At 41.5% G+C, this 27,545-nt stretch overlaps 1 protein-coding gene across 2 annotated transcripts in view; it reads left to right on the forward strand.

Moving 5' to 3' along the window:
- The window catches only part of epha4l (eph receptor A4, like), a 57,593-nt gene that overhangs the window by 14,210 nt on the left and 15,838 nt on the right, over positions 1-27,545 (forward strand). For both annotated transcript variants that reach the window (XM_011482648.4, XM_020708322.3), the window contains exons 4-8: positions 11,387-11,542; positions 17,254-17,589; positions 25,304-25,428; positions 25,513-25,672; positions 27,130-27,241. In XM_011482648.4, the coding sequence (XP_011480950.1) occupies positions 11,387-11,542; positions 17,254-17,589; positions 25,304-25,428; positions 25,513-25,672; positions 27,130-27,241 (889 nt within the window). The remainder of the gene's footprint in view (positions 1-11,386; positions 11,543-17,253; positions 17,590-25,303; positions 25,429-25,512; positions 25,673-27,129; positions 27,242-27,545) is intronic.

Below are 27,545 nucleotides of genomic sequence, written 5' to 3' on the forward strand. Positions count from 1 at the left end.
ACAAAGTCGCCCCACAGCTGAACCGTCAGGTTGCCAGCTCTCCCTCAGGATTTGACAATGGGAAACTGATTGCAAACACCTTGAGATGTTTTATCTCTCAGTGTCTTTCTTCTGCTGATTTCTATCTTAAGCTTTCTCGATCCCGCCGGGCCAATTGTAGGTGGTCTTTTCTTCTCATTCTCCGTCCTCCTTTTCTCTGGGGGCACAGAGTTCAGTGTCCAAATCAAAGGCTGCTCCGTAGCAATCAGTTAAGGGTTATGACAAAAAGCCTTGCAATAAAGGGTCCTGATGTAATCTGATGGGACCTGAGACTGGACGCAATGCCCATTTTAATGAGCTCAGATCCCCTTTTCTAATCAGGAAATGGAACACTGGTGTATTCTCTCTGGACTCACTCAAAAGGTACGATTTCAGCCTATCAACACAAAAACTTCTTCATGTGGGAAGAAGTTTTATAGAAAGTTTTACCAAAAAATGTGAAATCCAGTTTCATAGCCATGTATAAATCAAGACTTATATTTCTACTCTAATGTGAGTCTTTACTTCACGTTCAGTGAATGCTCTACAAACAGCATTTCTCAGGCTGCTAAACTGCAGTTTGTTGGGTTTTTTTTTCCCGTCCGTTCTGAACGTATTCTGCAGGCGTGGCGCCAGACTCTTCCTCCTAAATGCAACAATAAAGCCGCGTTTTACCGGTTTGACGGGGTTGGTCGCTGCCGCATCATAAGCCTCGAAAGAGATGAAGTGTAAGTTCGCAAGAAAAAAATCTCTATGGAATCTCTTAAGGTTAAATTTCAAAATTCAAGTTCAATTTTATTCATAGAGCATTTTCCCCGTTACAGACCTTTAAAGTGCATTACGTAAAATATCTAAATAAATGATAATAAGAATAACAGTAAAGATAATAATCATAATAAAGGCCTGTAGCACACACACATTATATAAAAACAAACAGAAACAGTCCATGAAATCAGTTAAAACAGAAGTAAATGTTAAGAGTGAAGCTAAAAATATAAGTTTGAAGTCTTTTCTTAAAATCTTCCACAAAAGATGACGCCCTCACGCCCTCAGGCAATCTCTAAAGTTCTGGAATGAGGCCTCGCAGTGGGTTTTTGCTGAGACCTTGGGGACCACCAGCAAACCTATACCTGAGGACCTGAAAGTTCTGGGAGGATCATAAACTAAAAGCTATTCTGATAAAAAAAGAAGGTCCATATCCATTAAAGGTTTTATAAACTATATCAAAAATCCGCAAATCCATTCTGAAGCTGGCTGGGAGCTGGTGCAGAGATTTCTAAATTGGTGTGATGTTCTCCTTCCTAACACGTGCAGCCGTGTTTTGAACAAGCTGCAGCCTTTTAATAGTATTCATATTGTATCATTAAAATATCATTTTCAGAGTATTCTGACACTTGTAATCAGATGTAAAAATGTTTTCTGCACAGAGCCTAATGCAGCCCAGCCAAACAGAACCTCTTTTATGTGACATTTTTGTTGAGCATTAATGTTTGGTTTGCTTTTTAATATCTCCACCAAAAACTGCAAACCATATTGTTTTTTAGAGCTGATGATGCAAACATTACTGCTAATGTCTGCTCAGGTCAATAACCCAGAACAGCAGAGCAGAAACACCTTTTTTGCTCATAGGTTTAAAAAACATTAACAAAATTTATGTCAGAGCCACAGTTACTCTTCCAGAACAATTATATTTTAAAACATTGCGTTTGTTCACATGTATTTAGTACAGATTAAACAATGGTTTGATTGAAAATCCAGTAGGGCAAAGAATGAATTATTATTTTAGTCTTATTCTGGAACTTAAAACAGATTCTCCTCTTAAGTTACGTTCACATTGCCCTCTGCAACGCTCATCTAAGTGACCACTTCCAACGAAAAATCGAAATGCACATTTTGGGCTTCCGCGTTTAGACTTCTTTCGTTCCGCAACCATATATGATCATTTTCATGCTCAATGTACAAAATGTGCAGCCATTGACTTTGCGTAGAAAGTTATATCATTTGAACTTGAACCAATCAGGGGCTCTGATTTGGTATTGACATATGGATGGTCTTCTTTTTACTTTACAGAAGTGCCAACCATTTGAAAACTGATCATGATGGAGAAATTAATAATTACGTTTTGAGCCCTGTGAGAATTCTATGACACCAAGGCTATCATGTATCCGAATAGAACTGTGAAAGATAAAACCTGAAGCAAGATTAACCGGATTTGGCCAGCTTTGACATTTCACATCATGTCTTTTCCAACTGCGCATGTGCTTGCAGTTGGAAGAGGGTGACTGTAGCGATAGTCCAGTGTGAACACTGTATGCTAAACTCGCATTCTCGAATGTGTAGTACATGCCTGGTGTATACGTGGCATCAGAGATTACGGTTCATTTGAACTGGGGTTTAGGTCAAACATGCGAACACTGGTCTGCCCTGAAAACCTGAAATCCAGTCACCTGTATATGAATGCAGACAGACATTCCTGCAAACTCAAAAGAGACAATGGATCCTACTAAAAGAAGCGTTGTTGGCAAATGGTAATTGGGAACAAGTGAAAGTGTTAACTGATAATTTATCATTGCAGTGGTGTCAGTAATTTTTTCCCCATGGTTTCTTTCATCGGTCGTTATTGTTCTGGTCCATCATTAAACAAGAAGCTGTCAGTGTTTACTGCTTCTGCCCTAACCGTTTGGTCTGCTCTTATAAGTGCTATGTAAAAGCAAGCTTAACACACTTAATGTCTGGCATTTTTTTGTCTTTCCTCACCCAATCAGCCCAGGTTTACTGGACAACACTAACAAGCCTAATGCAGAACCATAAACCCAAGAGAGCTCTGGATCTGAACACTGTGCGATATTTCCGTCCACATCAGACCTCTGCTGCTATTTGACTTCATTTCCAGCACACATACCATTTTCAGTCTCAGCTCAAAGATGTGTATCAAACACATCCTGGGGTTTGGTCTGTTTGGTTCAACCTCTGCAGGAGAGCTGAACTGTAATTTGGAGATGCGGAAGTCCCACAGTGTCGGGAGGCTCAAGGCCGCTGATCTCCAGCCAGAGGCAGAGGTGTGTTCCTGCCAGGATTCATTTTTTGGGATTACAAACCTTGATCCTTCATGATTCAAACCCAGTTGTCAAACACTGTGAGGAGGGAAAAGAAAAAAGAGTTGCATCTGTGTGAAGTTTTCACCACATGAAGGTCTGATAGGAGAGGAAGAAGAGAAGGAGTGAAAGATGCTGTAGGCGAAGAAAAGGTGGAGGTTCAAATCCCACTTATGTGTGTGTGTGGGTGCTGCAGTAACACTGTCTGGCGGGGCGAAGCAGATGGAAGGTGAACTGATTGCTGTCTCACAGGCCAGATAAATGGCAGGATATGTGAAAGGTGAAGTAGGGGGTTGTGGGTAGAGACGTAGAAGGCTTTCTGTACAAGCCGGTGTGGTCGTGCGTCGGACTGTGGCCGCCATGACTGATGTTACAATCATTATGACCTGCAGGTGTTGTTGAGCTGCTCCACTGGCTTTGGCCTGATTCCTTTGAGGCTGCAGGTAATCACATTTCAACTCAGCCTTTAAGCAGAGCATTAAGATGGAGGCTGTGGCAGCAGAAGAGGGGGAAATGCTACAGCTAAAAAAAAGGTGTGAAATTTCATCTGTGGGAGTGTGGAGGAAGGCGCATTATTTTTACATCTTTGCGAGCTTTTGCTCCTAAATTGTTGTCGAACAGTGGAGCATCACTTTATGTGTTGAAAGAAAATGACGAACCTGAGGAAAGATGGCAGAAAGAAAGGTTTCAGGTGGAGAGAAAGAAGCAAAAACACACTTCAGTGCATCCCAGTGGCAGCTTCAGCTTCGCGGTTCTTTTGGGGTTCCCTCATTAAGGTTTCGCCAGCTCACCTGTCTGCACTTCAGAGCTAAAAGGCTAAAACCCATTAGCACACAAACCCTGTCTAAGCAGCAGCCATTAACCCCTGGCTCCTGTTACCCGCACAGCCCCCCCTGCAAGGCCAGGTTCAACCAGCCTGGAGGCTATGGAGAGTGCTGCATACAGCAGTAAAGTTTGTGTACCCACATGAGAGATATACTAGCCCAGGAATGTACACAGACATCAAGCCCAGCAATGCTGCGCTAACACGTGGCGACTGGGTTTGGATCAGATCACCTCCATTATAGGAAAGGGAGAAAGTGGTCCGGGAAAGGTCAAAGGGCACAGCAGTGACATCTACACTGAGGCCATCATTGAGGTGACATGAGCTGTTGAAGAGCCACTGACCCGAGGAGGGGTTTATGTACTATGAGTGCAAACAGACACACACACAGGTCATGTAAATGCACTGAGCACGCACACACACAATGCTGCAGACACACACACCCTCACGTGCACACATGTGCACAATAGAAGGTGTTTTGAGGCCCCAGACTGGCTGTCGTCTGGGAGCTGCACGTAGATTACCTAAACAAACAAGCTAAAAATACTCTCCTTTTCACCCTCCAGCCGACCCTTTCCAACCCCTCCTCACGTTCCTTCAAACTGCTCCCAAAGAAATCATGGAGGCTGAAGTCAAGCTTGCCCCTGAGACCACAAGTGACTAAGTAATTAAGGTTTGCATGGGTGTTTCTGTGAGCTTAAGCAATGGCAGATGTGTGTCACATACTGTAGGTCACATGTGAGGTGTGTTTGTAATCTGATTTGCCACAAGGGGTTTGTTATTTTTTCATCCAAGGGTTAACATTTTTGTCAGTCATTAAAGATTGCAGGCAGAACTTTTTTTGTTCTCACAGAAGCTGAAACTCAAACAAGCCACCAGCTTTTTCAATTCCTCTAAGTTATTCTTGGCAGCCAGAAGGGCTCATTTTACTCTCAAATTGCAGTACATATACATCTTCACATTTTTAGGTGTGTATTTTTGCCTCGGGGGGCTGTTCCAATGACATCATGCCGTAACAGTATTCTGGTGAAGAGATGGTGATTGACTTCGGAAAGAAACGACCAGCTTCCCAGCCTCTTAGCATCTTGGGCAGGGATGTGGCAGAGGTAGAGGAATACAAGTACCTGGGAGTAACCATTGACAACAGGCTGAGCTAGAAGACCAACAGCACTACTGTGTACAAGAAGACCTGCAGTTGACTCCTCCTGTATTTACCCCCCTGTATTTTCCTGAGGAAACTATGGCCCTTCAATGTGTGCAGTAGAATGTTCTTCGAAGCTTTGATAGAGAAGAGGACTTTGAATAAACTCGTATCCATCATGGATAATCCTGAGTATCCTCTCAATCCTATACTCAGCGGATCATATTTTCCAAGGCTAAGGCCGCTTCACTGTCACACCAGCCACTACAGGAGATCATTCCTTTTTGCAAGGTATTTTAATTTTTTGTTATTGTAGCACATTGTGTTCTGCGTTCTGATTAGCTGTAGACCATTGTCAGTCAACACCCTCTATGGTGCCTCCTATTAAGAATGCGTCCAGCTCGCCACATTTACATAAATCTTCATCACGATCAGATCTGTGTTTTCATTCTAAAATCCTGGATTTATTTTTCCATGAAGCTTTGAACTTTGAGAGTTTAAAGAAAGAAAAGTGTAATAATGTTCATGTCTGTCTGAGAAAAGTGTATAACGTGTGTAGTGAGGAGTTTTACTGCCTTGAGACATCTAGTCTGTAGTAATTATTAAAAAATAGTTTGCATAATTCACAGATTTAGTTCATTGTAGGCCATTTTGATAAAGAAGGAACCACTGTAATGGTTTTAAAATACGTTTTTTCTGAATGTTGGCCACACATGCAGAAGCAATCAGAACCCAATAAAACAACAAACTACCCATTGAGAGTGCTGCATTGTGAAGCTTTTCAATTACACTTTTCAGTGCACTTGTTTACTAAACTGGTTATAAAATCACAATGAAGCTGGCTTCCTCCTCACCTATTCTTAGTTTGTGTTCTCCTCACACATCCCCCTTTTTCCTGCTTCATTCTCTTTGATTCAGAACGAGGAGAAAAGCTTTATGCTTCTAATTGTTCAGCAGTGCATGGCCTTGTGTGTCCCCTCACACAACAACATTAGCATACTCCTTTACCTCCCACACATCTGCCCATTTTTCCCATAAATTTCTCCTGGAATCAAATCGAAGGCCTTTTTTTTTACTGCAGACAATGTCAGGAAATCATGCTAAATACACACAGATGGAGGGACACGCGTCCAAGATGGTGCTTCAGTCCCTGGAGACCGTCAGGAAATTGTCCCAAGACAATACCATGACTGAGTTTGTTTACCTCCCATCATCTCTGCTGTGCTGCCGTCCCCTTCCTCACCAAACCCTTTAAACGCCTGTTTAACTGATGTGTGTTTGTGTCCATCTGAGAGGGAATTTGCATCCAGCTTTTGAGGGCTTTTGAAGGACTTTGTATTCATACCTGAGTGTGTGCAGGTGTGCAGTGGTTCGTAAGCCTTTGGTTGTGCATAGAGCATATTTATGCCTTGTTTGCTTCAAATCATGGTCAATTACCCACCTGCTGCATGGATCCCAGGTCACAAAAGGTCCTCAGTTGGTTGGCGAGAAGCCCAGGGTTGGCTGGAGTCACCATGGTTTGGATGTAAAAGTGGAATCAAACTCTTCTGTAGGAAAGCACAAAGCTGTTCTGCTCACTCTTATTATTTATTAGGGCAGCTTTCTTCAGCGTTTTATTGGTTTCCTTTCATTCACCTTTAGAACATTGCCTCTTATTTTTAAGGAGTGGTCCTGCGCATTCTGACGTGGCTTTGCGGAGTGCTTAAGATTTTGAAGATATAGCCATTGTACTAATATTACTTTTTTCAGTTCAAGATGCAGGAAACGAGGGGGAAGTTGAGGCCTACGTGTTACTAAGAACACCGTGTTACTAAGTCCACAGGAAGCCTTCAGAACAATATTTCTACTTTTTCACTCTTTCAAGTCCAAACAGGAACAACAAAGGTGGTTCCACAGAGCACGTACGAAATATTTTGTTACCCCTGGATGGTGATGGGGGTAAATACAAAAGAACATTTTATTGCTTTTTAAGGGGTTTTAAGCCTGGTGAGTATTTTTATACTGTTACAGCTTTAAGACTGAAAATTGGTTTCAGTCATCTGGATCTTAAGATACGAATTAGATGCAGACATGCAGACATTGTAATGAAGGCAGCAGCACTTAGGGTGGCTCCTGAATGATGATGTTGGTGCCTCTATACAGTTATTAATCATCTGTCTGACATTTGACAGACAAACTGCTGCATGCTCTTTCCCTCCACCACGAGCAAAGCTGGGATGATTGCCATGGCGTTTTCCTGAAGATCCCTGGCCTAGCTGACTTTCCATTAAATCCGTCATTAACACCAGCGATCATGTCAGCCCAGATGTGACCACCCGACTTTCAAATTAGCATGTTAAAAGATGTTACAACTATTGTAGGACCTTTCCCCTCAGCCAGGTCAAGGTCAAGATGTGTATGGAGTGAGTGTCATCAATCACGGTGATCGGTTTCGGTGGCCGTGTGTCCCTCATCCATCATGCTGATGTGTTCCGCCGGCCGTGTGGCTCCACCGTGCTGTCAGGGCCGGAGGTAATTAATAACTCAGACTGATGGAATTAATGAGTTAACCTGCTCCACTCTCCTGCTGTCCCGGCGACAGATGCTAACGGTCAGCAGCTAGTTATGCCACTCCTCCATGCCAGCAGCTCAGGTGTAATAATGCGTCCTATTATCCGTATTCATGACTCTAAAGGAGAAACGGTTACAGCCTGTGACTGGTGCTGTGGGGTGAACAAAGGAAGGATTCAGTGGCTGTCCTCTCCAGCGGTAGCCTCACCTGAGCATCTTCCTCAGTAGAATATGAAGACCTACAGAAGCAGAGTGAATACAGACTGTGAAGGAAGGAGAGGCCCCTCCTTACCCTCAGGGCTTGTTGAAAGCTGAACTCTTATTTTGTTTTGAATGTGCTGCTTTGTGAGGACTCTCTTTCTGAAAAGGACTCAGTATCTGTTTTGACAAAAAAAGAAGAGCAGAGTTTTCATCACTTAAAGAAGATAAAGTGGACGTTAGAAGGGAGGGAGGGGGGAAACCATAGTTTGAACTTAGTTTTCCTTTTTCTGATTTCAAGTGAAGCAGGTCCCCTGTCTGGGCAGGCCTTACTATTGTGTGCCAGGAACCTGGTATTACATTCCCAAGCTTTTCAGGAGGCTTTTGTGGTACGAGTCTGCTCTCATACCCTCAGCCCCCAGTGCATTGGATACTTTGTTGTGTAGGCTGCAGGATGGCTTACCTATCAGGCTTTGCATGGGGGGCACGCGAGGTGGGCTGGAGTGGGTGGCTGTGTGGGCAGATGCAGTTTATAATGCAAACAAGGACTGTCCAAGCACTTTGAAAGCCTGGTGCGTGGGTTGCTGAGGAATTTTTTTTTTGTTTTTCGTATTCATGAATGTGGGTTTCCATCATTAGCTTTCTAATTTTTTCAGATTGCTGCTTCCTTCTGTATTTGCTGGACAGAAGTTTAATCTAATAAAACTTTTGCTTCCCCCCCGCATTTCTTTCAAACGTGGTCCATCCTAGAGACAACAGGGATGAGACAAGAGGGGAAATAAAAGCCATATTGGGGGATTAAATAAGGGGAAATAAGGGAAGAATGTGATGTCCCGATCTATGAGGGATTCCATTTTTTGGCTTCTCCAGAATAGAACAGTAAGTCCCCAGTCTTTTTGTCTGCCTTTGATCTCTCAGCTCGGGGATTTGGCACCTGACAAACCATCTCTGTCTTAAAGGAGGCCTGCCGAGAGAAAGCCAAGGAGAGACCGGGAGACAGAGGGCAGAGTCAAAAGAAAATAATAAAGCGGAGCTGGAGGGTGACAGGGGGAAACAGTGTGAAAAAGAGGGAGTGGAAAAATTGGGTTAGACCTTTGAATGCTGTATAAAAGGATACGATGAGAGCCTCTCAGCTCAGATCCCATAAAAACTAAACACACATGCTCAAGTGTGTCAGTATTTGTGGTTGTGTGAGGGTTTGCCACGGCTGGCCCGGACAGTGATAAATCCAGTGAGTCTTAAGGGAGATTCCTCTCTGAAGCCAAGGTCTTTTGGACCACCCACCACTGTGGTCTCTTCCCTCCTCACACACTCATTCTAGCTCTAAATAGGAAACAAATTCCCCAGCTTTACTTGGTTATTAGCCCCTTTTTTCCATGGCTGGTCTTTTCTGCAGGGCAGTTGCTGCTGTAAACAAGTCTTCATACATTCTCGCATTTTTAAACATGTGAAGGGAAGACAGAATGAACTATGTGATGGCCTGGGAAAACTGTAAGACCATTTTAGGACAGGTGAATGAGTGTGAAGGATGTCATCAGCAGTGCCTCATTTGAGTTGTCTTGCTGTTGTGTTGAGACCTAAAAGCTGGAATTACTCACTTACTGTATCCGTTGCATCGCAAACAGCTGGTTGATGCCGCTGGCCAGCACTCACAAAATCCCGCTGACAGAAACGTTGTATTTTGTCATTCGAGCCGGTCACAACCTCTCAAAACATTGTAGATAAACCCCAGTGTCCTCCTGTCTCCTGTGATGAGAATGAGTGTTGAATGATTGCTTTAAAGATTAAGAGATAGCGCCCCTCCCAGATAATCTGCCTCTGGTTTTCAAAACTACGAAGAAAGGAACGAGTGAAGAATAGCTCTGCAGGTAGCTTCTGTTTGGCTTGGTTAATATCATGCTACGCTAATCCGGCTGCTCTGAAATCTGCAGGGCAAAGAGCCTGACTTCGTTCCATCTCCAATAGAGGGATTTTCCACTATTCTAAAGAGGTTGTAGATTTTCTTGACAGGTTGTGTGTGTGTACGCAAGCCCTGCTAGTGGAAAGTGTTTTTTTAGTTTTTAGTTTTTACCAAAGAGTCACTTTCAACTTGGTGATTTGTCTGCAAGTATGGTCAACACATGTGGGAATCCCTTGAAGTGTTTATGACTTTTACACTGAAAACCACATGTACCCTCCAAATGAAAATCCAACATCCACGCCTTTGAAGGCCATTTGTGTTTGTTTACACATGCACAACTGTCTAACTTATTCTGAGTTAGACAATTGCACACTATTCTATTTATTGAGTCTTTTTGAATAAAAAAAAATACAAAGACAGGAATGTGTACTCCAATAAAACCCAAGCTGCAGATCCTTGGACTTCTATTTCATTCACCGCCCCACCGCCGAGCGCACAGCGGCCTAAATGGCTGTCAGCTTACTGGGCCTAATCAGCGCTGCGACTGTCTGTCCTGCACTTCCCACAGAATTCTTCTTTTGTCCCAGCCTTCTGGTTCAGTGCTCAGGGCTGAAACCTTAGCCTGTCGGGCTTCCTCAGGCATTACAAAAACCGATAAACCGAGAAGAAACTTAGTGAAAGACGAGTGCTCCAATCAAATAACAGTCAATCCAAAGAACAGCCAGTAAAAGTAAAAATGTGACCTTGGTTACACTTTCAAAATGAGGTGTGTGTATGCATTTGGTTCAATAAAAGTGATATCAGTCTCCTGACATAGCTCTCCTGTGTGTTGTATTTGATGGATTTTATTTGGTAAATGTCTCTTACTTGCTGCTTCCATGTCTGGGCAGTTCTTTCTATAATACTAAATATTGAGAACATATATTTTCACTACGGTTATTAAAGGGGTCTGTATCTTTCTTTTCTTACGCCTTTTAGAGTAAACTATATCCACATATATATTAATATATTACCTTTGGCACACTAAAGAACACATTTTTCTTGAATTAAATATCAATTATATGCACAGTTCATTTTGCAACCCAGTGAGACAACTCAATCTCAGAGGCACCGCCTTTCACTCCTCTGCGTTTTACCCACAAGACAAACAACATCCAAACCTTTGCAAAGATAGATATGAATAGTGTGCATATAAAAGGAAAGCGTTTTGCCGTTAAGCTACGCTGAGAAGCTGTGTGTGTTTGTTAGCCTGGGGGCGGTGCACAAACTTTACCTGGAAGGGGCTGTTCTCAGTTATCTCCTTCACGATTTTGTGGATTGAGAGGGGTTGGTGCACGGAGAACAGGTTTTTAGAGGAATGAATATTAGAATACACTTAAAAGCTCAAAACGTTGATTTCTCATGATATAGACTCTTTAAATATCTGCCTTTTTTAATCACTAAACTTATATTTCATTCACTGCTTTAACCCTAGAGTTGAATCAAAAAGTCGTACGTTTTTTGTTAAGTTGCTGCAGCAGCTTTAGTTATTTTGTGTTTCTATATTTGTTGCTTGGGTTTCATCCAAAGAACTTGAAACTGTTGGTTAAAGAAGATTTTGTGATGTTTTTTCTTGTTGATTGTTTCCAACAATATTCACCTCCCTTTTTTTTACTTTTCAGCTTGTAAGATTGGTTACTACCGCGCCCTCGCCACCGATGGCCTCTGTTCCAAGTGCCCACAGCACAGTTACTCCGTCAGGGAAGGCTCCACCTCCTGCGCCTGCGACAAGGGATATTTCCGTTCTGAAACAGATCCGGCATCCATGCCCTGCAGCCGTGAGTACTTCTACTTTTAACACACATTCCCTGGAAGCTGTGACAGCTCAGTTAGCATGCTCGTGCAAAGTATTCATCCAGCAACAGTTTTCTAAAAAGAAAACACCAGTGTTGAAACTGCCAAATTTAAATGCTGATAATTTCTTATTGGTGAAAAGAAAAATATAAAGAAAAAGGTGTTCAGAAGATCGGCAGTTGGTAAAAGAGGAGATTAGGTTGTCAAGAAGAGCGTAAAGTGTATTTATTACAGGATTTTAGTTGGGTGTTGAGTTCCTCAGCTATCTTCCCTTCATCTTCTGGCTGTCAACGTCATTTTCCCCCAATCACACCAAATTTCTTCATCTCAATCCACTAATTGATGAGCTCTCTAGCAACACGAGCATCTTCTGAACCTTGTCTGTATTTATGTAATTGTTTATGAAAGCTAAGGTTATTTTGGGATGTGCGTGTTGGCAGTTGAGCTGCCAAGAGTGGCACAACAAACTCCTTCAAAGGAGAACCTTTTGGTCCCTCTGGCCATGTGTACACACAGATACAGCAGTTATGTCAAACTTGTGGTGACAAACATTTCCAGGAATGGTCATTCCTCCAGTCTCTACACACCATTTAACCACGATCAAACAATGATGTTTTCAGCATTGAATGAAAGGCTTGTCACATCCAGTTTTGTGCAAGTGTCATCTTAGCCCAATGTAAACACGGTCTATGCTGTTCTTTTGGTTCCCACAATGCATCACTGCTAACATTTAGAAACTCTTGAAATGCTTGTGCATCCAAACAACCGTCTTGAGGAGCAGCTCAACTCTAGCTGTTGACAGTAAACAAATTTCCAAAGCTTTAAATGACTTCAAGTGATTCCATGAAGACTAAATAGCAGAAACATTTTTGGAAGTTGCAGAACCTGGAAAAGCAGGAATAAGGCTAAGAAACAAAAGATGATAAAATCACTCAAATTTCTCGATGATGGAGGCTTTCTCTAGAAGTTTGGTGTGTAGTGCATTTGCATGAAGTTCTCACCTTTTGATGTTAAAGTAAGTCTCATTAGTTGTCACACACCTGGATGTGTGAGGTTAGTTCCCATCATCTGGGGGAGCAATGAGCCGCAGACAGCCACACTCAGGAACCATTTGGTGGTTTAACCCCCAATTTAATCCTTTATTGCTGCATGTCAAGAATAGAGGCATCGGGTCCCATTTTTGGTATGACGTAACCGGGGATTTGAACTCACAACCTACCAGTTTGTGGGTGGACACTCTACTACTAGGCCACTGAGTGGATTTATGGAAGCAAGACCTTCCATAAATGATGTTATTCCTTTTTGGAAACAGTGAAACAGTTTTCTCAGAACATCTGGACTGATTGGAGTATAAAAACCAAGAATGTTTTTGTTGTTACCCAGGAAAACAAAAAGCTGTGTCCTTAAATATGACAGACACTTGAGTGTTGGTGATTAAACGTCTGAAATCAACTTTAACAACCGCAACCTGTCAGGCTGCTGAGGTCATAGTTGGCTTGCAGTTCTGGCAGGTTTCTGGGGACTCATCACTCAGCAAAACAATGTAGAACCACTAAACTCATATTCCACTGGAGTTTATGTCTATAAAAGGTCAGGAACAATCTTTACGCTTCAATCAAGAGAAGATTATTTCACAAGAGATTAAATAATCACCTGCAAACCGACTATTCTATTGAAATAATAACAGAAAATGGGAAATTTTGTTTCTGTAAAAATAACTATAAAGGTTTCCAGAACACCCTTTATGGAGCTCATTCGTTGTTTACAAGTCAGCTGCTTTAAGACTGAAGACATTGAATGAATACAGGTGAAATAAATAATCACTTCAATTTGTAGGTATTCTGTTCTAGTGTCGATGTTTTCTCATTTACTATTTTTAGTATTGAACAGAGAAACTTTTCAGCAGCTCTTCATCGTTTTGTCAAATATTTTCATTTCCCAGATCTGTCATTATGCTTCCATATGACTTTGTGTAAGTTTTCATTTGTCATCTTTTTGCTGAACAATTCAAAAATACAAAACTAAAAAACTAAATTTAAAAACGTTTGGCTTTTTAAAAATTTAAATTAAGTTCTGTAAAATAAAAATAAAAATGTGATGTCTTCTTACCAAATTTTAAAAACTCCACATAATTAAAAGGCCTCTTCCTGTCAGAGTTCATCATCAGGTCCCTCCTCCTCTCCTATGCACAAACTGGGGGGTTATCCTCATCGTCTTGTTAGTGAGTCTGGAATTTCACAACTTCTTCGAGCGACAGCTGTCCCAGCTGCTTTAACCAGACCCGGCTTCTTCACCTCTGCGGCATTCCTGACTCTGCGGTTAGAAACGGCGCTATAAGCCCATCAGCAGTCAACACTTGATCTTTGAATCCTCCCCCCTGTTTGTCCAGCGCTGCTTCTTTTACTTCTCACTCACACATCAGAGTTGCTCTTGGATTTATACAACATCCAGTACTATTTTTTCCATCCTCTTCCTGTTTCTCTGAAATGGCGCTCAGAGTCACCAGCAGATGAGGGAAAATCCCCCCTAAATCTCCCCGTTTGCTGTGCTGAAGGTCAGGCTGGGAATGAGCCAGCGTTCCTGGTAATTGGGGAACATGGCTGCGTGTGTGTGCATGCATGAGTGAAGGTAATTGAAAACTCTTTTCCCTGGTCGTAGCTGGCAGTCTGGGGAGGGCCGTGATTAAAAGTTGATGTTGCTCCTCCATCTTTTCAGCACATCTCCTGCTGTCCTGTTCCTGTCAGCTCCCTGTTGATACCCCCTCTAGTTGCTCCTCTGATTGGCAGAGTGTGACTGTGATTAAAACACTTCTCCTTTAATGTCCATCCCACTTTTTGGATCAGTCATCCTGCAGTTTTAGTGGATGTAGATTTCATGTAGAGACCTTCTCTGAACAGTTTCTCCCTTCCGTTTTTCTCCAAACTTTAGGGATTTAACTATGTATTTGTAATACTATTTTTGCCGCCTTAACCATCCTGCTGCCCTAAGGCTGTCTTCATCTCTCTTTTGCATGTCTGATGTTTGTGCTTCTATTTACTGCGGGGGCAGTTTTTACTGCTGCATTCAGGTTAGGAGGAGGTTCTCTTCGTTTTGGGTTTTTTCTTGGACCTTGATGTGTTTCTCAGATTTTTCCTCAGTTTTCTTAGCAGCGGTTTTGTGGAGGAAGAGGGAGGGGCAGAGTGAGGACTCAAGGGGGGCATTGAACGAACCCCAGCCGGATGGTAATAGCAGAGTCGATGCTATAGCCAATTTAGACAACCCAGCTAATCACATGGCTCACATTTATTGATAAACAGGGAGGTGAAAGAAAAAGAGGAAGTAGGAGTGGGAGGAGGTTAAAAATAAATGACAAATGCAGATTAAAGCGAGTCACTGATGGAAGTAAATGGACAGGAAAGAATCATTAGGGGAACATGAGCGAACATTTGGGCCATAAATGAACAAGAACAGAGAAACTTTCCAGAAGTCTCCTGCTGCAATTTTCCCTTAAGGAGACTGAAGTTTTAGGCAGTGTTGAGCTAATGTTGTATGAAGGTTGTGTGAGCACTATGCTCCTGTCTCCAGCCGTCATATTCCCCCAGGATTAATTACCGGGTGTCAGTCACGGCCGACGGCTCTCCCACGCTCCCAGTGGTGCATTCTGGGAAGAGCGACAGGTACAGCCAAGGTGGTTTGTGTGCAATGTGTGTGCATGCCAAACTCAGTCAAGGCACAGTGAAATGCATTTAAGATTTAGACTGCTGTGTAGTGCTGCGTTTGTCGTTACAACAAAGGAAACAGACTTTGTGAGGCCATTGCACATCGTGCACACATGTCTTAAGAGGTCTAAAAAACTTAACAGTAAATGTTGGTACTGATGCTTTGATATACAAAAGTGTCACACACTTTTGCTTGAAAAAATTAAAGAAAAATAGAAGAGAGGAAGGCCAGGATGGCAGCAGGTCTCTACTGCAGCTTTCAATGGAAATAAAGCTGCGAGCGGCGTTGTATGCCCTACAGCCCTGGCCGTCCACTTTTAATCTGCCCTCATAAGCTGAGCAGCTGTTTAACATCCCTCACTCTCATCCTCTGCCTATGCAACCCTGGTCAGAACTAGCCATAACAACTGACAAAAAACAAACAAACTTTTTTCTCAAAATAGTGGCGAAGTTTGGGATTGGTCAAGGTAAAGGCATGCCTTCATTGCTTCAGTCATATTGCTTTCCAAACTGGCTCTAAGATGAGATGAAAAGAGATACTGCAAGGAGTCTTCTCATCACCGAGGAGCAGCAGGCGAACGGCAGAGCAGAGACCCGACCTGTGTATTGATGTGTTGGTTGTGAGTGAAACAACTTTAAAGTCTGCGCTTTGGTGTGAAAGACAAGAGCTGGCTCTTTCCTAGGAGTCTTTTATAATATTTCACTCTATCTTACTTTATTTTTCTGTCTAAGCTGCACGTGACTGCGCCTCTGGTCAAAATGAGATAGCGCCCAATGCGCTCCGCAGAGGGGGTGGGGTGGGTGGTGGGTAGTTAATTTTGTGTAATTTTTCATACAGTTTTTTGAATTCTAATAAAGCCAGGCCATGTCTTGACCCAGATTCATACTTTGCACGAGGTCATTGCTTTAAAAATAAAGTTAAATGAAAAATAAGACCATCTGTTTTTGCTGTTTTTCCCTTGAGAATTTGTCTATGAGCGCAAAAAAGTAAACTAAAGTAAGAGAAGTGATTACTTTTTCAAAAAGGTTATGAGTAAAGTAATTTAATTACAATTTGATCCAGTTACTTAGTAAAGTAATATTAGAAGTAATTTACCCAACACTACCTAATTGCCTCTGCAGTTGCTCATTGGCTGAAGCCAAACATTGGCCCAGTCTGCCTGCATTTATTGTGTGAGTGTGACACTGTACACTTCCTCCCTTTGGCTCCAAACAGTCCTCCTTTCTGCTGCTCCCAGTGAAATCTGTGAAATCATTCACTGCCACACCGCTCCGCTAAAAATAACGCTCATAATTAATTTCCGTTGTGAAATGACTCGTTGGTGGACAGACGAGCTTTCATTTTTCACCCTGCATCGATCCCGCAGCGCGCTCGCGTGCGCTTCATTAGTCACAGAGTAAAAGATAGAGTAAGGGAGAGTTAAGTCAATTACCGCTGTTTGATAGCTTTGCAAAAAAACATTATTTACATCTGACATGACATGCAAATGAGAAGTGATGTGCTACGGAGTTGGTGTCGCACACCAACACGGACGCCTTTGGTTCTACATAAAAGCAGAAACTCAATATCGGTGCAAAGCAAACTTAGTCAAAACTCATACAGTGAGGCTCTGCCTTTCCACCACCTTCAGACTGTTAGGTCTAAAGAACTCTGCTGCCATATTGGATTTCAGTGAACAGTCTGAATTAATTGAGCTGAAACTGGATCCTCCCAAGCAGTAAAGCAGAGGATATTAAGAGGGAATCCGAAAGCCTTCAGTCTCCATTAGAGGGACGACCCATCCAATTAGACATTTACATCTTTACTAATTGTAAAAACTGAGAAAGGGGTCAGTTGTAAATCATGAGGGAGTTTGTGTTCAAAGCATTTAACTAAACCTTTTACAGTTGCTCTATCAGCTTTGTTTTAGGACAGACAAATATTTCAGTGATTTTAATTTATTCACTTAGATTTTTGACCTTTAACCTATTCTTTGGTCTTTACCCCTTTTCCACAGGTCCTCCGTCGGCACCTGTTCACCTCATCTCCAATGTGAATGAGACCTCTGTGAACTTGGAGTGGAGTCCTCCACGAAGCACAGGCGGGCGTCAGGATTTGACGTACAACGTTGTGTGTAAACGCTGTGGACCTGATGGGCGCCGCTGTCAGCCCTGCGGTAACGGCATCCACTTCAGCCCACAGCAGCTGAGCCTGAAGGGAACCAGGGTGTCCATAAACGAACTGCAGGCCCACACCAACTACACCTTTGAAGTGTGGGCAGTGAACGGCGTGTCCTCTCAGAGCCCAGGCCCGGAGCAGGCCGTGTCCGTCACCGTCACCACCAACCAGGCTGGTAAGAGCAGCAGAGAGTGTTTGAGGTAACCACTGAGTGTATATATGAGAACTGGACTGAGTGCCCCCCTCCTTCCTGGCAGGAGTACCTGCTGGCTCCAAGAAGCCAAAATTACTTAGTAAATTACTGTAGAGAAATAAAAAGCTATTGTTCAGTCATTCTATCTGTCAGAATAACCATTCTTGCTCTGATACCTTTTTAAATATGTTATCAATCTTTTTTTTTCCATAGTTTTTCTATAGTTCAACTGGTTCAAGTTATAAACTGAGCAATCAGGTGCCTCAATAGAAATAGGTGGAGCCTGACGGCCCCCACATCCAACGTTCAAATTAATTTAATTGACAGATTTGATGTAGCCAGCTTTCAAGTGATAGGGGTGTGTCCTCCCAACAATCTCACTCCTGATTAGTGAGACAGGTTGCCATAGAAACATTGACTTGTACCAGTCACTGCTTAGTCATGACGTCTGGCTCTAACATGGCGACCAAAGAAAGCATTGACTTCATTTGGTTGGAGCTGGAAGTAAACTATCTTATATGGGTGACATCACACTCAGTACAGTTCTCACATACAGTCAAAGGAGGTAACCCAGCGCCTGTGACGTGAGAGTGGATGAGTGAATCAGACTAAGGATTTCAATATGTGAAAGTTTTACTGTCTTTTAAAGGCGTTTTAATTAAAGTGCAATAACTGGACCAAGTGTTTTATCGATAAAGTTGAAGACGGTTTAATGCTACTCTGATCTGATCCGATTTTTACTCATGTAGCAACAGAGGAAATGTTTTTGGTTATTTTTTTCATTCCTAATGACCTTTAAAATAGAATTACAGACAAATTACAGAATCTTGTCAGATTTGAATGTGTAATGTTTGAATATCAACCCTACTGCACTACCATTTTCTGACCTCACAGTCAGACCAACAAACATAAAAAAACTGAGAAAACATTAAATACATGTAATGATTTGAATTTGTGCAAAGGTGCAGTTTCTCTAGTATTCCTAACAAACCCAGAGACTGCATTTTACAAACAGCTGTTTAAGACTCACTTAAGGTGTTTTTGGAAAATCAAATTGACAGATATTTTACATAAGAAAAGAGCTTGTGTGAAAGTTACTTTCTATTAAATAAACAATTTTTGATTGAATTAACAATTGCATGTTATTCATATTATCTAGTTTAGATTTTACAATATATTAATATTTTCTCCCAATACAAAAAAAACAAGAAAAAAACATATATTCCTGTCATTATCTTCTCTTCCAAAAATAAACCAGAGGGACAACATATTACAGGTTTTTGGCCTGGTTTTGAACACTGTCAGAGCACAACGGTCTGTTGGGGGTTCAAGTTCCAAGCCTGTCAGTTATAATTTTCTTCTTTTCATTTTTTAAATTGCTTTGAAAAAGAGTCTGCTAAACGATTTATAAAGAATTTTTTGTTTGTTTTTTAGTAAAGGTCATGTTAATTGCTGACAGTCTGTAGTTTGATATATATATTTATGATAGGTGTGCACGGGGCTGGAGGGTCTGAATCGTTTTTAATGGATGATAGACTCTCAGCAGTTACAAAGGATTTTCTCCAATATTCCACTGGAGTTTTGCATAATTATCCATTAGAGGCCTGGGCTGAAGACACTGGCTGCAGGCTATATTTAGCTGCCAAGCTAATGAATTGGATGAATTATATTGATCTTCCCTTCACCATGAAGGCAGCAGGATTGTCTGTATTTGTGTATTTGGGTGTAATCAGTCCTCTGGAACTCACACATGAATGCAGCTCCTGCTTCAAAACTGAAAATGTGTCCAGGGATGCAATCAAAATCTCCTGTTGTTTTATCATTTAGCCATTTTGTAACCCGTTGTTGTGCAAATGGATTTTATGAGTCTGGTCCCTTTTCTTTGTCTCTGCTCCCTTGTTCACTTGTAGCTGTCCCTTCGGCCTCTTTTAGTGCCTTGCTCTTGGGTGGTAAGCTCAGTGTCTTTGTGTTCTTTTATTACTGATTTCCATCCCTGGGAAAGCAGTTATCTTGAATTGAATTTGGACTGGTGCTTCAGGACACAGTGACTTGATTTATCAGCCAGGGGCGAAGCGATGGAGGTGAATGGATGTGCTGCCTGTGGGAGAACTGCAGGTCTTGCTGAGCAGGCATGTGTGGGAGCTGTAATGGAGCATGACCGAGGGTGCAACCCAAGGATGCATTATTGCATGTCAGCACTAGAGATGGGTCCCATGGGCTTCATCCAGGTCCAGCAAAACCATCCTGTTTGGATTTTCTTTACTATTTACGATACAAAACATGATACATTTTTAAATTACTGTTGCTAATTCATTATTAACCAAATGGTGATTTAATCAACATCATAAACACTGATTGAAAAATAGAATTAATAAAAATGGAGAAAAACTTGCTCTAAAATAAAAAAAGGAAAAATGTTTTGATGACAAAAATGTTTGAAAAAAATCTGTGTATTCTATAACTTAAAATAACTGTTAAAAGTCCATAATAACTTATTTACTTAAAGCATAAATTAAAGATGGAGCTATTCATCCATCCATCCTTTTTCTAAACCTGCTTTAGTCCCAGTTGGGGTCCCAGGGATGCTGGAACTACCCAGTCGGTTAAGAGTAAACCCTGGACAGGATGTACATATAAATGTTAAAAAAATACATATAACCAGCCTGAAATGTCTCCCTAATGATTTTACTGCTATTTGATCTTTAAGTACTCTCACAAACTCAAACAAAAGGTTGGTAAACAGCACCATTGAAGATTTACACAAAATACACATACAGGGGTGTGCTAATTTTCATTGTTGTCTCAAAGTAAGAAAGGTCTTGTTTAAATTCTGGGTTAGGCTGGTCTGTCCTGCGGTGCATGTCTGAACTAACTCAAGTCTCCATTAGGTTTTTGTTCATTCCAAATATCACGTGCGTTATCCTTATCACCACTTTCTGAATTAATTTGAACCTCTTTGTACATGAAAATAAGGTAGAAACTGTTGTGTCTTTAGACACAACAGATGTTAGATATCTACCTAATAGAAGTATTTCCAGCTTTTTAAGAAAAGAAAATAAATGTATCATCCAATGCTTTGTTCTAGAGACTGACCAAAACCAAAAGCTCATGGTAAACCCAGTCTCAAGTCTAAAGATGATCACTGTCCCACAGGCAGTCCAATACATTTGCTGTATATGTCTGTATGGTCCAGATCCCATCATGGTTTCTCAGATCCAACCCTGGTTTATGTGGTTAAGACTCCAGTGTAAGGACTATCATCCACGGGTTTCAACACAGACCCAGAGACTCACTCAGTAACATCTCTGTTTAATAGATTTTGGCTGATCTGCTGACTTGTAGTTGTGGAATTGTGTTGATTTTGGCACAATACTGCTGCATGTTGCACAACTGTTGTTCTAGATCAGTTCTGAGAAGACGACTTGGACGCTTGTGTGTGTCTGTGGGTGTGTATGTTTGCATCTTAATGTGTGTATATGTCTTTGTGTGCACTTTCTAGTCTGTATATGTTTGTGCACGAACCTTGGTGTGTATGTGTAAATGTTATTTGTGCATCTTCTTGCGTGTGTATACCTTCTTGTTTGTGTTTACTTTCTCACCCATGTGGTGCCTTGTTGTGTGTATGTGTCGTCTTTTGTGTGTACCTATTTTGTTTGTAAATGTATCAATGTGTGTAGCTTCTTGTGTGTGTAAACATTTTTATCTGTTTATTTGTTTGTGTGTGTACCTTTGTGTTGCTTCATCTGTGTGTGTGTGTTTGCATATCTGTGCTTGAACACAGATGTATGCGTGTGTATCTGTGTTAACCTTTTTATTAGTCTTTGTGTGTATATATCTTCTTGTTAGTGTGTATCTTCCTGTGTGTTTATATGTATGTGTGTGTGTTTTGGTATCTTTTTTTATGTTATACATATGTGTGTGTACCTTATGAGTATATACCTGTGTGTATACTTTCTTGTTTGTACATGTCTGTTTGTGTGGCCTCTTGTGTGGGTACATGTCTTTGTGCTTGTGTACCTTGTGTATGTGAGTATATCTGTCCACAATCATGTGTGTAAATGTTTTCCTGCATAACGTCTTGTGTCTGTATGCTTTTCTTTGTGTAACTTCTTGTGTGTATATGTGTTGTTGCATGCACAGTCTTGTGTGAGTGTGTCTGTTAAAGTACCTTTTTATGTCCCTTTTTAGTGTGTAAATGTCCTTGTGTGTACTTAAGTATGTTCTTGAAGCTGCATCTCTGAGTGTACCTTCGTTGTGTGTGTATTTTTCTGTATCTCTGTACCTTTTTTGTGCATATGCATGCATGTGTACATTACTTGTTGTGTATGTGTGTATACAGCTGTAGAATTATTTCCTATTCATGATTTCTTTCCTGGACATGACAGTGTGAAAGTGTAATTTAAAGAAAGTTGAAGAAAATGCATCAGAGATCAGAGATCCCCCAAACTGAATCTGAAAATGTTAGCGTATGACTAAGCCTGTTTTTGTGTGCATGAGCAGCTCAAATTCTATGTGTTGCTTTGAAAAAAAAACCTGTCGTCGTAAATCAGCTAAGCTGGGAGTGGAAGGAGAGCGTGGTGTGTCCGTGCTTAGAAGTGACCCCTGGCCGTAAACGGTTGTTTTCTGCCCCTTGGTGGGAACCAGCACATTACATATGTGTGTATGTGTGAGAAGAGGGGAGGAAATGATTTAGAGAAAGACATGTTTACGTCTTGATACAGAATACTTGGCCAGCTTTGATGAATAAAAGTGAATTAGTGAATGGGGGACACTGGGTCTGTGTGTGCTTGTGTGTGTATGCGTGTGTGGGCAGGTTTTCATCTCTGGCACATGGGACAGGCGTACATGAGGAAATGTGTTCTGGGAGGGGGAAGCAGGCGTTGGACTCACAGAGGTGAAGTTCAGCTCAGAAAAATGGCTCCCTTCTCGAAAAAATTTTTTCCTTGACGGCAGCAAAGTTACTCAAATCTGGCGAACAGTCTCCAATCTGGCAACCACATGTTCACCCGGACCCCTGTGTCTTTAAATGTTGAACTGTAATCGACTGCATATTCGTGCAAATGCTCCCGCCAACCACAGACGCTCCACGCGGCCTAAATTCTTTGTGATGAATACAGTCCCAAAGACAAACTTGCTCACTCAACAAGCCCACAGAGATAAAACTTTACTGCGGAAAACAGCAGCAGCATTTACAAAGCAGACCTGAACGCTGAGCTCCTCATTATTATTCATGCCAGGGTGCCCTAATTGAGTCTTTTTCTGTCTGTGGGAGATAATGGCACCAGCAAAATATATTTTTCACTGTGAATTTTTCTTCCTGTCGGTTTTGCTCCTCTGCTGTTAATGGTTTGGTTCCTTGTTTTCCATTATTTGGAAATGACATCTGAATATTCTCTGAATTTGACACCAGTGTGTTTAGCTTTTTTTTTTTTTTTTACTATAAAGCAGAGGGAAAATGGAGACCTTGTCTAAACTTGCATTTGTGTAAAGCCTGCCCAAATCCTACTGCATTTGAAGTCTCTATTTGAGTTGAACTTTGTGAAAATAAACAATAGCTTCAATCTGCCTTTGAATCACATTGGTATGTAGCTTTTAAATTGACCTTAGCGTGTTGTAGAAGTTTACCCAGATCGATTGCTTTTGCTGTGAGTAAAATACTTTGTAGTGTAATGAAGCTGAGAAAAACCACTCAGAAAATCCCTCATCTTTATCCTCACATCAGTCCAGGGAAAAATAAAAAGTGCCACAAGAGCAGAGCCGAACACGATTACATCGCCATATCTGTCATCTTTAGAGGAAAGATTGATGCGTGGATTATCTTTAGGGAATGAGGGCTCCCAACCCCTCAGGTGTTTCCTTCCTGAATCTGAGCGTCTTCAGTCGGCCCCATGAGGGCCTTTAAATTGGCTCTTGCTGCCCGGGAAGATTGATCGGAGGGTTACAAATGGCCGCCATGTAATTGTTTAACAGAGACGCAACACATTAGGCCAAGAGGATGACACAACCTCGGGTTAATCCATTTACCATGATATGTCTGCAATCCCATCTCTCCATCTCACTCTCCACCAGGACCCCCACCCCCCAGCTCCTCCCTCCTGCTGCTTCTTCAGCCCCTGAAACTCAATCCATGACTTTTGCTTGAATTCCAGGCCTGTTTGAACTCAATCCCCGGCTAAAAGCAGGGGTTTGTAGCAATAGCTTGAAATTCAGCTCCCTGGAGCCCACAGTCAAAGTGATGAGAATGTATATAATGTCACGGATAATCCAATCACAAGTGGTGGACCTGCTGAAGCCCTCATTAATCTTCCCACTGTAATTTTTTAAAAGGCAGATGGTCTGGAACGAGTAAGGTTACAGTGATCACGGAGGAGCAAAGGTCAAAGAGTCGGGGTTTTTGCATTTCCAAGATAAGAAGCAAAAGAAATGACCGGACTGTTTGTGGAAATGTTTTTGCTCTTGAACAGCAAAGAACAAATGAGTGTGAGGACAGCTTCAACCTTCAGCAGACATGTTAGCAATCCAAGGAACCCCCATGATGCAGGATATGTTCTGTTTGTCTTTAATGACAGATGTTGCAAAAACTGACTTGTTGATTTTTTTTTCTTGTTTGCCAAAACCTCAAATTGTGACAACAAATAACTTTTTATTAAGTAGAAAAAAAGTGAAATTATATCACTACAATAATCCTACTAAGATACCGAACCATTCAAGCATTTCTCAGAAAAGGGAGAAATTTTGACATTTAATTGAGAAGCTATCAGTTTAAACAATGAAGGAAAAAATAACATTTAATAAACAAGCCTCCCTGTTCTGATGTCTATAAGTAGCAAGTATGATCAAAAACCTGCGGTTTGGTCAAAGAGTCTAAGTGTGCTTATGTGTGTGTGTGCATATGTGTGTGTGTGCAATTGCATAAGTGCATGTGTGTGGATGCATATGTGAATGCAGATATATGTGGTAGACTATGTGTGTTTGGTGTGTGTGTGTGTGTGTGTGTGTGTTAGCTACTTTTCTTTGAGAGAATGACCCAATTTTCCTGTTGTCAAAGTCCCTAAAGATAAAGGTTTGATTTGTGCTGCGGTGGCTCACTGTGGGGAGGCAACAAATGTCGGCCATTATCTGTGCTTTAACCTTCACATGTTGAAGGCGTCTGAACACAGACAGCACAGCTACTTAAAATATGGCCTCATTATCAGCTGCAGCAGAAAGAGCTCAAGATAAAATCACACACTGAAGCTTCCATGAGAAAAAAACGATTGATTTGTCTCGTTAAAAGAAAAGAATAAACAAAGATGTTGATCTGTGTCATTCAGTTTGAGAGTGCACTTTTTAGTGAGGGTGACCTAATGAAGTCGGGTAAACTGCTGTAAGTGCTTGTGTCAGCTTGCATCAGTTTCATTGTTACCAGCCATCAGATCAGAAACAGATCATTGTCGTGCGCTTAGCTTCGGCAGTTGGGCTGTGCAGCTCTGTAACGCATCAGATCTTGAACGGTCGCCAAGTTCAAAGACAAATGGAAGTGATTGCCTCGTGGCCCGGCCCAGCTGTTTGACTTTCTCAGTGGGAGCAAAGAGAGGGGGATTATGGAGAGCAGGCCAAAACAGACTGGATGTCTCCAAGGTGGGAAACAACATGGGGGAATGGGACAAAGTCACAGGCTTAAGCATTTTTCCTCTCTTTTCTTTTTTTTGATCAGCTCCGTCTCCAGTGTCCTCCATCCAGGCCAAGGATATCACCAGACACACCATTTCACTGGCCTGGCAGCCTCCAGAGAGGGCAAATGGAGTCATCCTCGAGTATGAGGTCAAATACTATGAGAAGGTGAGGGAGTCGTGTTGTGTGTACTTTAAGGCATTGCCTTAAAATAGGGTGTTCCTACACTCTGACCATCTCTATGCTCCTCAGGACCAGAATGAAAGAAGTTACCGCATCATTAAAACATCGTCCAGAAACACAGAAATAAAAGGTCTTACCCCCCTTACCTCCTACGTCTTCCACGTGCGAGCCAGAACTGCAGCTGGCTACGGGGAATTCAGCGGGCCCTTCGAGTTCATGACCAACTCTGGTGAGTCTAAACATCACCGTTTCTGTTCAGATTTGACCTTAACACATTGAAGCATTTCCAGCACACCTGGTGTAAACCCCTGAAAAGAGAGCATGTTTTGTGATTTAGACATCTCTTCTTTAAGGAATAAACTTTAATGACATTGTCAGCATATGAACAACCTTTTTATTGTTGGTTTTAGCTGTCAGCAGTTTCAGTGGATTGTGCAGTTATCCTGTTAATTAACACCCATATCACAGTGGAGATTTGATTTTTTAAATGATCTAGTGGGTTTTTATTAGTTCAGCCAGAAACTAAAAAATATATTGAAGAGTTAGATTTACACTTTTTCAAGACTCAAACTGTTCTAAAATATATTTACCACAGAATTGAAAAAGAAATGAAAAAGTTAAACTCAAAAGAAAAATAAAGAAAATCTTTTACATATTTTCAACTATTTCATCGGTTATATTTTGAATATTTCATGTGATATCTCCTAATTTTAAAACATTTCTTTGCCTCTTAAAGAACCATTTTGTTTGTGTCACCCTTTTCTTATTTTTATAATCTTCTTTTTTCTTTTTAACTGAACGTTTTAAAAGTATTTATCAGGTCTTACTTGATTAATACTTTTAAAAAGTTTAAAAAGTTACGTGATTTTTAAGTAACCTTTTTTATATATCTTTTCTTTTTAATGGTATTTTATTAAATAGCTTAAAACTTCATCCTTCGTGTAATATTTTTTCATATGTGTCATTATATGTATAATTATCTTTTAATTTCTTTATACCAGGAACATGCAGAACCACATCCTGCCCCCTTTCAAATTGAAATGTATGAAGGTGCAGGAATAGTCTGGTCTACTGGTTGTTCTGCTAATGTATCCAAAATAGAGTGAAAGGTCTTAAAAGATCTGTAACCAAACATGTTTCAGTTTCTTTTAGGTCTGAAATGTTAAAACAATATTGTTGTTTTTCCCCCCACAAATCGAGGAGTTTGTGTTCCTGTTCTTGAAACATCACAGGTCATCTTTCCATGATCCATGTCCTTCTACATTTCTGTTTTTATGTGGAAGTCTTCACAGCTTTGAAGTTCTATTGTATGATCAAACAACCATCTGCATTTTGTTAAATTTCCTATTAGTGTGGTAAAAAGCCTAACTAATGCTAATGAGAAGTTCACTGGAGGCCCAGGTGTCCCCTTTGTAATGTAGATGGATGCAGGCTCATGATAATAACACGGTCAAACACACATCCTAATGGGCCATCGTTGTCTAAATGAAGTATGTGAAGAAGGAGACCTGTAAAAAGGGGAGACGGGGGCCGTAGCATGGAGAGAAAACCACCAATATAGAGGAAGCAGGAGGCTCTTTCATGCTCACTGACTCCATCCAGCAGAACAAGATTGACTTTGCTCTTTGTTTCTAACCAATGTTCCACCTCTTCTTCCCTCTTTTCTCCCCCTCCCCTCTGCTGCAGTGCCAGCTCCAATTATTGGAGATGGAGCCAACTCCACCGTGTTGCTGGTATCGGTGGTTGGCAGCGTGGTGCTCCTCATCATCCTCATCAGTGCTTTTGTCATCAGCCGAAGGTTAGCGTCATCTCTCCCTTTTTAAAATTTTTGCTTGTTGTCTCAGCCCCTTGCCTCCCAGATGAGACATCTTCCTCAGAGAGCAGTCAAGAGAGTCCACATGAACACACACATGCTCACGGACACACACATACATCAGATGAGTGATGACTTGCCACACCAGAGACTTGATTGACAGGACAGACAGCTGAAGAGATGCAATCAGCAGCCTCCGCATCTGAAGCCGCTCCTCTCCGAACTCTTCCCTCCATTTCCTGAGCTAATGGCGGTAATCCTGGCTACTGGTTATTTTCTCCCGCTGTCC

This window comes from Oryzias latipes, chromosome 13, assembly GCF_053564925.1.
Source record: "Oryzias latipes strain Hd-rR chromosome 13, Olatipes_Hd-rR_3.1".
Taxonomy (NCBI): domain Eukaryota; kingdom Metazoa; phylum Chordata; class Actinopteri; order Beloniformes; family Adrianichthyidae; genus Oryzias; species Oryzias latipes.